The 12742-nt window shown below is 48.9% G+C and overlaps 1 protein-coding gene across 1 annotated transcript in view; it reads left to right on the forward strand.

The window, feature by feature from the left end:
* Window positions 1-6323: 6323 nt before the first annotated feature.
* PARD6G (par-6 family cell polarity regulator gamma) overlaps window positions 6324-12742 on the forward strand; it is a 67443-nt gene continuing 61024 nt past the window's right edge. Inside the window, exon 1 of the mRNA XM_059706469.1 lies at window positions 6324-6659. Within this exon, the coding sequence (XP_059562452.1) occupies window positions 6588-6659 (72 nt within the window). The 5' untranslated portion in view covers window positions 6324-6587. The remainder of the gene's footprint in view (window positions 6660-12742) is intronic.

Raw genomic sequence — 12742 nt, forward strand, 5'->3', positions numbered from 1 at the left:
ATCTTTAAATCCACCATATTGTCAGTTTAAAAACAAATGTAATACCATCATTCACACAAATGATATAGTTACACATTTTGAGAGGAAAAAAATAATGCTTGCTGCTAAATAGTAGCTGAGGTTAGTTTTCCACAACTTTTTAAAGAAGGTACTTGCTCAACCACTTTATCCCACTCATAAAATCATGAGCAATATGATTGTTGATTTATTTATTTTTTTGGAGAAAGAGAGAGGAAGGAAGGGAGAGAGAAAAAGAGAAGCCTCTTATATGTGCCCTGACCCGGGATCAAATCTGCAACCCTGGTGTATCAGGATGATGCTCTAACCTGCTGAGCCACCCAGCCAGGGCTATGATTGTTTATTTTTATTTTTTAAATATTTTTTTAATTGATTTCAGAGAGGACAGGAGAGATAGATAGGAACATCAGTGATGAGAGAAAAATCATTGATTGGCTGCTTCCTGCATGCCCCACATGGGATAGAGCCTGTAATGCAGGCATGTATCTGACTGGGAATTGAATTGTGACCTCCTGGTTCATAGGTTGGTGCTCAACCACTGAGCCATGCAGGCAGGGCAATTATTTATTTTTAAACAAAAGTAAAAGTCTCTTTCAGAAGGAAAGCTTTTCCAATAAAGATTTAAAATTTTAGCCGAAACCAGTTTGGCTCAGTGGATAGAGCGTCGGCCTGCGGACTGAAAGGTCCCAGGTTCGATTCCGGTCAAGGGCATGTACCTGGGTTGTGGGCATATCTCCAATGGGAGATGTGCAGGAGGCAGCTGATCGATGTTTCTCTCTCATCGATGTTTCTAACTATCTCCCTTCCTCTCTGTAAAAAATCAATAAAATATATTTAAAAAAAAAGATTTAAAATTTTACTAATATTTAAATTATAAACCAACTTTAGCAACCATATAGACATGTTTACTGTGCATAAACTAAGATTGTGTGTTGTAATGTACCCCACGAATCACAGAAGGACGCCTCAAGAAGTCGAATTAAAGAGTCACACTTATTGCAATCCGGTACTACGAGGGGCCATTCCCCAAATCTCATAGTGACAAGATGGTGGCAAAGCCAGACTTATATAGGCAAAGATCACAAAGGTATTGATTACATCGTAAGGTTTGGAATGAGGAACCTGGTTTGCAAAAAAGCAGTTTATAGAAGCAGAAGCAGCATGTTATCTAAATTACAGTTTTGGGTCTCTGGATCACTGAATTGATAGAAACACATTATCTAGAGCCTAGGGTCTGGAATGAGGAACCTGGTCAGACTTAAGCATGTTATCTAAATTACAGTTTGGGGTCTCCTGAAAAACTGAGTAAACAGGGACACATTAACTGGAGCCCTCTGACCTTGGGATAACTGTGCTGTCCTTCCCAGGTAAAGGAAAATGTGCTTTCTAAGACCAGTAATGACCACAACCAATGGGATAATTTATATAATTCAGAAAGTCAAAATAACTTTTCTATTGTTAAAGCAAATAAGTACAGAAGCCAAACAGTGGGGTTAAAGTTAAACTATAGTTTCTACCTGAGATGATTGCTACCATACTTCAGTGTGGTCATACCTTCAAATACAAATTCAAAATTAGTTGTCATAAATATCTTTACAGAACATAGTTTCTTGCAGTTTACAATCTACAATATGGACATTTTAATGTTAAATTTATGTAAAAGTAAACTCGACGATATTGAATAATTAAAAACATTTTTTAATTTATTGTTTTTACAGAGAGAAACATTTAAATAAGTGGATTGTTGATGCACTTATTTATCCATTCATTGGTTGATTCTTGTATGTGCCATCCCCAGGGAGCAAACCAGCAATCTTGGTGTATCATGATGATGCTCTAACCAACTTAGCTACTCAGCCAGGGTGAAAACTGAGTAAGAATAGCAATGAATAACACTAAGGCTTTACTGGGTTGGATAGTTTTCTTAAGACAGTTTTCCTGAGAATGCTGGAAGGGACTTTCAGGCAGATTTAGAGATAAGGTCTTATCATTACATGGAAAATGTCTTTGGTCCTAAAAAGGACAGGAGCTTCATGCAGTTTGCTGCTGTTTTGTGGAAGATGACTTCTGAAAACAATGGGAAATGCATGAGATCATTTTATTTTTTTTAAATATATTTTATTGGTTTTTTACAGAGAGGAAAGGAGAAGGATAGAGAGTAAGAAACATCGATGAGAGAGAAACATCGATTCAGCTGCCTCCTGCACACCCCCCACTGGGGATGCGTCCGCAACCAAGGTACATGCCCTTGACCGGAATCGAACCTGGGACCTTTCAGTCCACAGGCCGACGCTCTATCCACTGAGCCAAACCGGTTAGGGCTGCATGAGATCATTTTAGAGAAATTATGCATCTTTCAGGGAAGATAATATTTGGTTACTTTTATTCATTTTACTAGAGGCCTGGTGCACAAATTCGTGCACGGGTGGGGTCCCTAGGCCTGACTTGTCAGAGCCGATCAGGATCAAAATACCCACAATATCTGAAGTTTAAACAATATACCTAACCTAATTCCTCAACACTTAAAAAGTTCTGAATATGAACTGCTTAACCTTATTCTATCACATCTGAGGATCTATGCCAAGTTCTTGTCCCACTTTGCCTGTTTTCCCACTTAGAAAATGGCAGGGAGGAGGTGAGTTCTTCCTTATTTCATAAGAAGTGGTCCAAGTATAATCATACACTCTATTTTCCATGCACTAGAAAAAGAGAATGGGTCTTTGCCACTTCCTGAGTGGTTAATTAGAAGCTGCTTACTTGCAGTGATCTGCATTAGGATAGATTAGTTGGCATCCATACTGTGCTCTCCATCCCACTGGTTTTGAAAGGGACTGCAAATAATGATAATAAAAAAGATTCGACAGGAAGATGCAAATAACAGTATACTTTCAAGGATAACCGGAACAGTCTTTGCTTTGTCATAAAAGTCTGTCTCAATCCAAATCATTTGGCTGCATGACTCAAACTACTGAGATTAGCATAAAAATCCTGAAAGACTGTCTTTCCTTACATGCTCTATGTTCCTCAACAGGCAGGTTCATCTGCCTCAAAGGACAGATGATTTGCAGGAGAGACCATCAGAAAAAGAATGCTGGAATGGATAATTTTATTTGAAATGTATTTATTTAAAAATGCTACCTACATTTGGTAATGTTATGTTTTCCCAACAGTTTTTCTCACTACTAACACACTGCTGCATGCAGTCAGGTGGTGAACAATTTTGGTTTGTCCCGTTACTGGCATTCACTTTAATCACTTTATCAAAGGGTGTCTGCCAGACATCCACTGTGAAATTACACTATTTCCCTTTGCAGTTAATGGCTAGGTGGGAAGGTACTTTGAGATTATGCATATGTCCTATTCCTCATTAAAAATAAAGCACCATTTGTGTGCATACTCTAAGATTATTAACAAAATTATTTTTTAAAAAGTTCACTACACAGATAATACTGCTGAACTTTCTTGCTAAAGTAGTTAAGTATCTTTGGGCCAGATTTCCCTGGGAATGTACTATGCACATCCGTCTCCATGGTCTCCTCTCCGCCCCCCCCCCCCCCCCCCCCCCCCCCCGCCACGGCCTCCTTCACAGTCTCCTCCCGTCACCGTCCCTTCTCCGCACGGTTTCCTTCCCACCAGTCTCTCCATGTCACAGTTTCTTCCCCACAATGGTCCATTCTCTGCCATGGTCTCCTCGCTTCCATAGTCTCCTCCCTGTCACCATCTCTTTTCATCACAGTCTCCTCTCCACAACCATCTGCTCCCCGCCACACTCCCCTCCACAGTCTCCTGGTTTCCTCCCACCATGGTCTTCTCCCGTCATGGTCTCCTCTCCACCACAGTCTCTTCTCTGTCGTGTCCTAACCTCCATGGTCTCTTCTCCGTCACAGTATCCTCTCCATCAACAAGATCTGCTGATTCAGCAACTCACATGAGGTTGACCTTTTCTCTCTCTATTATCAGGATTTAAAAAACAATTTATCTCTGTTATTTATTAAATCCCCCTTTCTTTCTGATGAAATTGCCTTTAGTCACCATGTACCTTGAAGTTAGAGATTTAAAAACGACGGTTACTTCCATTTAAGCTACTGACAGCTGAAAGGAACACCTAGGGCTTTGGGGGAACACATTTTCCTGAGTCTACAGCATGTTTCCTTTTGGATCCTGGGGGCTCGGGCACCAATTCTGGATGGGTAATTTGAGGAGGATTCGACCCCTCCCCCTCCCTGAAGCTAGCAGTGAGCCCTGTATAAATGTGAGTGTGTACCTCTGTAGCCCCAACCGCAGGGAAGGAATGCCTCTGGCTGGCGTGTTAGTTCATCTAAAGGGGAAGGTGCCCACTCCTGGCACTCACCCTGGGAAGGCACAACACCCCTCCTGCAAGTTGTACTGGCAGAGCAGGTTAATGATTTCAAAGCAGGGCCTCATCTGATGGTCTTTTGGTTGCCAGGATATCGCCATGAAACAGGCCAGAGAAGCACTGCAGCATTCACCTCACAAACGAAAACTGAGGTCAGTTAAGTGAATTGTCTAAGGTCATCTAGGTCATCTTAGGGTCAGGTCCTCCATGAGATGCCTGCAGACCATAGTGGAAATACAAGGCTTCCCCAAATTCCCAGCCCCTTTGCTGAGTCTCCACATTTAATATCACTGAAATCTCTGAATGCCTTGCTGAGGTGCTGGCTCAGAGATAACTGACAGTTGCAATCAGCACGTGACTGGGGCAAGTTTGCACCATTTGGAGCCCACCTGCCAGCTAGAGAGAGCCCGCCCATGGGCCTCCCACGGCTGTGTGTCAGGCCAGGACCAGTGGAGAGATTTACAACCGTGCTGCTGGACCAAAAAAGAAGCTTTCCAGCCGAAGGCTCAGCTGTTCTTGCCTACCCATAGGCTTGAAGCCCTAGCCAAGTTGTGGCTGAAAACTCAGGCTCCACGTGGGAACTGCCAGCTTTCCCAGCCTTTTCTCCTGCTGATCTTGCCAATCAAGAATTGACAGGGTAGCAGGTAGCTGCCACCCAAGAACCTCCCAAGATCTTGTACAAGTGCAGAGCCCACTTCAGTGGATCTGGGTGGGAATGCCTCCCCAGTGCTTGCTGGAGCAGGGGCTGCTGGGCCTCGGACCACACTGTACCACAGGTGTGACAGACATGCGTTCATCCCATCGGGCTTGGAATTCTGGAACTTCTAGCCTTTTCTCCCACTCTTCAAGTCCTAAGTTTGCTAGTAGGTGCCATCCCACCCTAGAATTCCCCCCTCACCCCAACCCCTTGTCCTGCCTGAGCATGCCTCTGAGCCTCTCCTACCCACACAGAACAATAATGTCCACTGTCAGCAACCAACAGTGACCTGTGACTTTTCTCGGGGTTGGCATTCAGCTTAGGAAATTGTCCTTTGAGAGAAAGTCGGCACCTCTGTGCAGTTTGCTCTCTCTGAGCTTGCTCAATGTGTGTCTTTTGGAAACCTGGAATTTGTTAAATTTTGCATAGATAATAAACTAATATACCATCCTTTCCACCTTTTAGACCAACAGACATCCTCAACCTTCTGTGTGGAATAGTTTCCCCTGCCTCTGTGGGAATCTCCTGGCATTTTTGTTGGCTTGCTTACTTCCCATGCACCTTGCTTTGGAACTCTGTATGTCTGGCCCCTGGCCAGCCTGTTTCTCTCTTATGGGAAGGGACTGTAATTCTGTGCTTCTATGATCGTATCCTGCAGTAAAAGGACATGTAGTGAAATTAAATGAAAATCAAATTTTGGGTAATGCAATCTGTATTAAAGGGTTGAGTGATATTCATACTCTATGGCCTGGTGTGGTTCCCATATCATCCAAGATGATGGCAAAACTTAGCCCAAAGCCACCCCCGTCCCGGGCAGGGTAGTCGAAGCGGGGTGAGCTGGAGAGAGAAAGCCCGGGTGCGGAGGTTGAGATGAGGCACCCGAGGTGGGGGTGGGGGTGGGGGTGAGGCGATGCTTCTTCGCCCGAGCTTGGCATAGTGCGTACAGAAGCGCGCACCACACCAGATTAGTAGCCTTGGGGGCGGGTCCTCGGGAGATCGGTCCTCCGCGTGCAGGGTGGGACTTGGAGGAGGGTCCTCCGGCCGCCCGGAGAGAGTTTTATTGGCGCGAGTGCTCGGGGGCAGGTCCTCGCGGGGCGGTTCCTCGCAGGGCGGGTGCTCTGGTTTGGGGTGGACTAGGGTCCTTAGGGCTCGAGGGCGGGTCCTCGGGGCGCGGGGCGGGCCTTAGGGGGGCGGGTCCTAGGGCGGGCTCTCGGTTGCAGGGTGGCTCCTGGAGGGGGCGGTTCCTTGGGCGCGGGGTGGAGATTTGCGGCGGGTGCTCGGGGTGCGGGTGCTCTGGGCGGCGCGCGCCGGCGTCCTCCGCTCCTCCCGCGCGCGGCCGCTGAAGTCCCCGAGGCGCGCGGCCAGCCCAGCTCGGGCCGCCGCAGTCCCACCAGCCCCGCGGCCGAAGAGCGCGGGCTGGGACCGAGGCCACGGCGGTGGGCGCCGCCCCCAACGTCTTTCTGGAACCCCTGGAGCGGGGCGAGGGCGAAGACGAGGCTGAGTGGGGCCGGAATCATGAACCGGAGTTTCCACAAGTCTCAGACCCTGCGCTTCTACGACTGCAGTGCGGTGGAAGTCAAGAGCAAGGTGAGCTCGGGCCAGCTCTGCGCCCCCTGAGAATGAATGGGTGCCCCATAGGGCACTGGGCGCTACGGGGGCCGGCCCGCTCTGGCGACAGCTTTGGAGCGCGGGCGCCGTCTGTGATATTCAGGGTCCGGCCATCCTTCCCGCCCCTGCGCGGACACAAAGCCCGCAGCCTTGTGGGGTCCAGCTGGGGCTCAGGCGCTCGGAGGGCTGAGCCATCGGCCGGTCTGCGCGGGCTCCGGACCCTCCGCGGGAGCGGCTCTTTTGTTCCACGAGCCGAAGGCGCCCGGCACGCCGCACGGTGGAGGGGCTTCAGGGGCCCGGGCCGGGGGAGGTCCCTGACCGTGCCGCCTACTTCCCCGGAGTAGCCTCGGAACCGGCGACGAGGAGACCATAGCCAGCCCCAACCCCCGGACCGGACCCCAGCCGCAGGGCGCGCCCCCGGCCCAGCCTCCCAGGGCGCGCCTGGCCGGCGGCTTCTCCCGCTGCCCGCGCCCGGCTCGAGCGTGCCCGAACTTGCGGGCAGCAGTGCGCGTTTGGGTTCCTGGCTGATAGGATCTGGCGCTTCTGTACTTTGCAGAGGCGGCTTCTTCGCCCAGACGCTTTTGTCTGCGATGGTCTTGATGGGGGACCCCTCGGGCAGAGGCGGAGCTGCAGTTGTTCGGGGTCCTGGAGAAGGGGGCCCCTCGGGCCTTTCGCTGCGTGCTGCTTGGAAGCCGGCCCTCTTGTCCTTTCTCTCTGTGCCCCCTCCCCGCGGTCAAGTCCGGCCAAGCAGCCTGCTTGGTGGGAGGGGCGGGGCCGGAGGGTGGGCTCGGATCCCCACCTGCGCGGGCGCGTACACCCTGGCCGGGCCTTGGGGGAGACAAATCCCCGGGTCCCTGTACCAGCGCCCCTGCTGACTAGGGGGATCCTCTGGTGTAGGGTTTCCAGGACATCCGCCGAAGAAGGGGGCTGGGGGTTTCGAAGCTGCAGTGAGTTGCAGGATTTCATTCTCATCTTCAGTCTTACAGATTTTCTATGAACCCCTCGTTTCCAGTAAGTTCGCACCCTTCCCCCCAGTGCTGATTCCGTGGTCCTCACCCCCACCCATCCAGTCTTTAGCCTGGCAGAGCGCCCCCACCCCCCAAATCAAATGTGCCCCCTGAGTCCTGTGGGAGAAGAACCCGCAGGCATGAGTAGGAGCTCCAGATATTGTCCATTTCTTTAGCTCAGTGGGAATCGGGCTTTTTGAGCTCATTGTCCACTACAATAGCAGTGTGGTGTTTCATTTTTAAAAATTTTTCTTTTGAGATCATCATAGATTAACAGGCTGTTGTGGAATAAAATACAGAGACTCCTCCAAGTGACTTCTTGTAGCCAGTGTCACATCCAGGACCTGAGCACGTGTGGAGGTGGTGTGCACATTCCTGTCACCACCAGCACTGTCACAAGGTCCCTCCTGCTGCCCCTTCACATGGCTACTTGATTCTAAGTGTGCACTGAGTGACACTAACGCTAATACTATTCCTGGATTGCACTAGCCACGATCCCCATGCTTAGTCCCACAGGCGGGGCCAGAGGGGGGCGCTGCCTGGTGTACAGGATCCCTCTGGAGGCAATGCCCTCCCAAAGCTCTTACCCAGCTCTTCTGGATTGCCTGTCCATGCAGGCTGCTGGGGGTTGGAGAGTAAGGGTCTGTCTTAGCCTCTCCTTGGGGACTGGGGGTGTGGGTGTGCTGGCAGCCCAGTGGGGTGCATTCTGCCTCCCTGATCCTGAGTTCAAGTTCAGAGGCAGTGAATGCTCCCCTGGAGGTGAGTGGCAGAGCCAGAGGTTTCGTTGAATTTGGAAGCACTCCTGGAAGGACCATACCAAGTGGGCCCCACTAGGCTGGCTGGTTCTACACCCCCCGCCCCTTTCAGGGGATGGCCTCACCTTGCTGTTTGTACAGAGGCTCCACAAGGCTCTTCCCTCTGCGTTCACCCTCCCGCTGACCCTCTTAGTAAATGTTTGCTCTCATGGAATCCCTCTCTGCAGGAGCCTTTACTTCTGCTGTCAAAGCACAGGAGGCAGAACTCCATGTCAGTGATGTCTTTGTTAATTTTTTAAATCCTCACCGAGGATATTTTTCTTTCTTTTTTTTTTTTTTTATTAAATCTTTATTGTTCAGATTATTACATTTGTTTCTCTTCCCCCCCCCCCCCATAACTCCCCTCCTCCTAGTTCCCGCCCCACCCTCCACCCTCACTCCCCACCCACTGTCCTCATCCATAGGTACACGATTTTTGTCCAGTCTCTTCCCGAATCTCCCACACCCCTTCCCCCCCCAAGAATAGTCAGTCCATTCCCTTTCTATGTCCCTGATTCTATTATAATCACCAGTTCATTCTGTTCATCAGATTATTTATTCACTTGATTCTTAGATTCACTTGTTGATAGATGCATATTTGTTGTTCATAATTTGTATCTTTACCTTTTTCTTCCTCTTCCTCTTCTTAAAGGATACCTTTCAGCATTTCATATAATCCTGGTTTGGTGGTGATGAACTCCTTTAGCTTTTCCTTATCTGTGAAGCTCTTTATCTGACCTTCAATTCTGAATGATAGCTTTGCTGGATAAAGTAATCTTGGTTGTAGGTTCTTGGTATTCATCACTTTGAATATTTCTTGCCACTCCCTTCTGGCCTGCAAAGTTTCTGTTGAGAAATCAGCTGACAGTCGTATGGGTATTCCCTTGTAGGTAACTGGGTTTCTTTCTCTTGCTGCTTTTAAGATTCTCTCTTTGTCTTTTGCTCTTGGCATTTTAATTATGATGTGTCTTGGTGTGGTCCTCTTTGGATTCCTTTTGTTTGGGGTTCTCTGTGCTTCCTGGACCTGTAAGTCTATTTCTTTCACCAGGTGGGGGAAGTTTTCTGTCATTATTTCTTCAAATAGGTTTTCAATATCTTGCTCTCTCTCATCTTCTGGCACCCCTATAATTCTGATGTTGGTACGCTTGAAGCTGTCCCAGAGGCTCCTTACATTATCCTCGCATTTTTGGATTCTTTTTTCATTTTGCTTTTCCGGTTGGGTGTTTTTTGCTTCCTCGCATTTCAAATCATTGACTTGATTCTTGCGCTCCTCTGGTCTGCTGTCGGGAGTCTGTATAATATTCGTTATTTCAGTCCGTGTATGCTTAATTTCTAGTTGGTTCCCCAATATAACATCGAGGGTCTCATTAGTTTTCTTGTAGATCTCATTAAGTTTATCGGCGGCTTCTAAACAGTTCTTGAGAGACCTTAAAAGTGTGGTTCTGAACTCTATATCTTCCATTGACAACTTTGTCCTGTTTCTTCGTCTCCGCATTTTGTTATGCTTCCTTGGTGCACCCCCTAGTGGTCTTTGTTTGCAGTCTTATATTAAACCTTGATTGTTGTAGCTAATACCAGGGAGGGTTTGACCTCCAGGCCAAGTGGCTATGAGAATCAGCTGTGTCAGCAGTGAGAGAACTTCTGTCCTCTAGGGAGGTGCTAATCTAGCCTTTGCCTGAGGCTATCCGGCAAATGCCTCTGTGCAGGGCTTGGGTAGGGCGGGTTGCACAGGATCAACAGGGTGGGCCAGAGAGAGCAGTTATGGCGGCTCTCAGTCCTGTCCCAAGGGGCTCTGCCTCTCTGAGTCCCAGCACCCGCTGCAAAGCTCGGAGAGAAAGCTGCACTCGCTCTGACCGAAGCCAGACAGTCCCGCTTCTCCCGTTTGAGTCTGGGTCCCTAAAGACTCGCCTGTATCAGGAGCTCAGGGTCTGCGACTCCCTCCCGATTGAAAATGCCAACCGCGCCCTCTGCCTCCAGCCCGCTCCGCGCACTCCGCACCTCAGAATTTGACTTCAGCACTGCGCCTCCTCTGAGTGTCCGTATGCGTTTCTCTTTCCTCCTAGTTGTAGGACTTCCACTCAGCCAGCGTTCCTGTGGTTCTGGGTGATGTCCGTTCCGTCTTTTAGTTTCACTTTGGAAGTAGTTGTTCAAAGCAGGTAATTCCAGCGTTAACCTATGCCGCCATCTTGGTTCTCCTGTTGTGACTCTTCAAATGTGAGGATATTTTTCTATTGATTTTAAAGAGAGAGGGAAAGACAGAGAGAAACATTTATGTGAGAGACACACATTGATTGGTTGCCTCCTGCGTGCACCGTGGGCCAGGGAGGAACCTGCAACAGAGGTGCCTGCCCTTGATCGGAATCGAACCCAGGACCTTTTGGTCCACAGGCCGATGCTCTATCCACTGAGCCAAACCACTAAGGCAGTGATGACTTTAACCTAAATGCAGCAGCACCGTAACACCTGGGTTTGTATGTGAGGAAACTGGTGCCAGGGGAGCCGAATCCAGATGATTCTGCCACCTACTACCCTGTGAGCTTTCATGCAAGTCCTTTAAATTTTCTGAGCCTCAGTTATTCATCTGTGAAATGGGCATGGTACCTGCTCTGTTACCTCCTCAGACCCAATGAGGCGATGCATGAGAAAGCACTTTGAAAACTGCACAGCACCCACGTCGTAAGAGTTAAGTCTGCAGGTCAGGATTCCATTGCATTTCAGGATCTTGGGTCTGAAAACCATCTCTGATCCACTCAAAATAGTTGAGGTCAGCCACCTGTCACAGCTGGTCAATTCCCAGAGCTTTGGGGACATTATTTCTTGACCTGGTGGCTCTCCCCCATCATGTAGCCTCTTACACTTCCCCAAACATTTCTGCCTTAATACTTGTGATTCCCCAGTTCTGGCTGTGGGGCCACTGTTTTTCCGCTTACTTGGGAGGGAGGGGCCTTGCAGGTATTTGGAGGAGCAAGTCGTGGCCCACCAGAGGGTAGCAAGAAAGCCAGTGCTGGGAGAGTCTGTAGGGGACAAAGCAATTGGTGATGAGTTGTCATTTGAGGAGAAGATAGGAAGCAACACAGTACCATGGAGAACTCTCAACGGTGCCTTTCCCTGTAGCCTGAGAAAGCGAAGGAACACAGTTACACTATCTCAGCAGGGTGCTGCACCCTCACCCCACCCTCTGGTTGGAGCCCCATTTTGGGTCGCACAATGGTCTCATCCATGTTCCCTGGCCCCACCCAAAATGCTGTCTCTGAGTCTTCTCTGTCCTGAAGACCCTCCTATAAGCCCATCCCATGTTTCTACCCAACAGGCAGGCTCCTCTGTCTCTGACCCCTCTTCCGCGCTTCCCTCGTCCCAGGGCCCTGGTCACAGTGCTCGCACAGGGGTACTTTTCAGAGTAGGGACGGAGGACCATGTTTACACTCACAGGGCGTATCTGCTGTGTTTGGGGGAGAATAACACTACGGGAGGCTTTAATACAGTTTTCACTAACTTGTTTAACTAATGTTGGAGGCCTTTTTGGAATATAAACAAATACATTTGTCCTTATAGACCTTATTAGGCAGGGGTGGGGAGTGGGTGGGCGGGTTAATTTTCTGGTCCAAAGATGAGCCACTGCTTAGGGCTGCTGCACGGCCTTCTGACCCTTTATATCCAGAATGTGTGCATTCGTCTTTGCTTTACAGAATCAGGATTGTATTTTGTCGGCATGTTATACTTTCCCTCTCCCACTTCGCGGTGTATATTGCAAATGTTTTCTCCTGTCATAAATATTTTTAGAAAACATATTTTTAAAATGACTACATACTATTTTCCATCTTACGTTTAAACCATAATTAATTTAACCAATATCGTATTTCCAATCTTATATAATAAAAGGCTAATGTGAAAATCGACCAAAGGGCAGAATGACTGGTCGCTATGACACGCACTGACCACCAGGGACCAGACGTTCCATGCAGGAGCTGGGCTCTGGTGGTCAATGTGCTCCCACTGGGGGAGCGCCACTTAGCCAGAAGCCGGGCTCATGGCTGGTGAGTGCACTGGCGGTGGTCGGAGCCTCTCCCACCTCCACGGCAGCCGGACAGTCCCTGAGGGCTCCCAGACTGTGAGAGGGAGCAGGCCAGGCTGAGGGACAACCCCCCCCCCCAAGTGCACAAATTTTGTGCACTGGGCTTCTAGTTTTTTCTATGATAAACGATGCTGTGAATAACATCTTTATATTTAAATCTTTATATAAATATATAAAGTATATAAAGAA

Source organism: Myotis daubentonii, chromosome 8 (genome assembly GCF_963259705.1).
Source record: "Myotis daubentonii chromosome 8, mMyoDau2.1, whole genome shotgun sequence".
Taxonomy (NCBI): Eukaryota; Metazoa; Chordata; class Mammalia; order Chiroptera; family Vespertilionidae; genus Myotis; species Myotis daubentonii.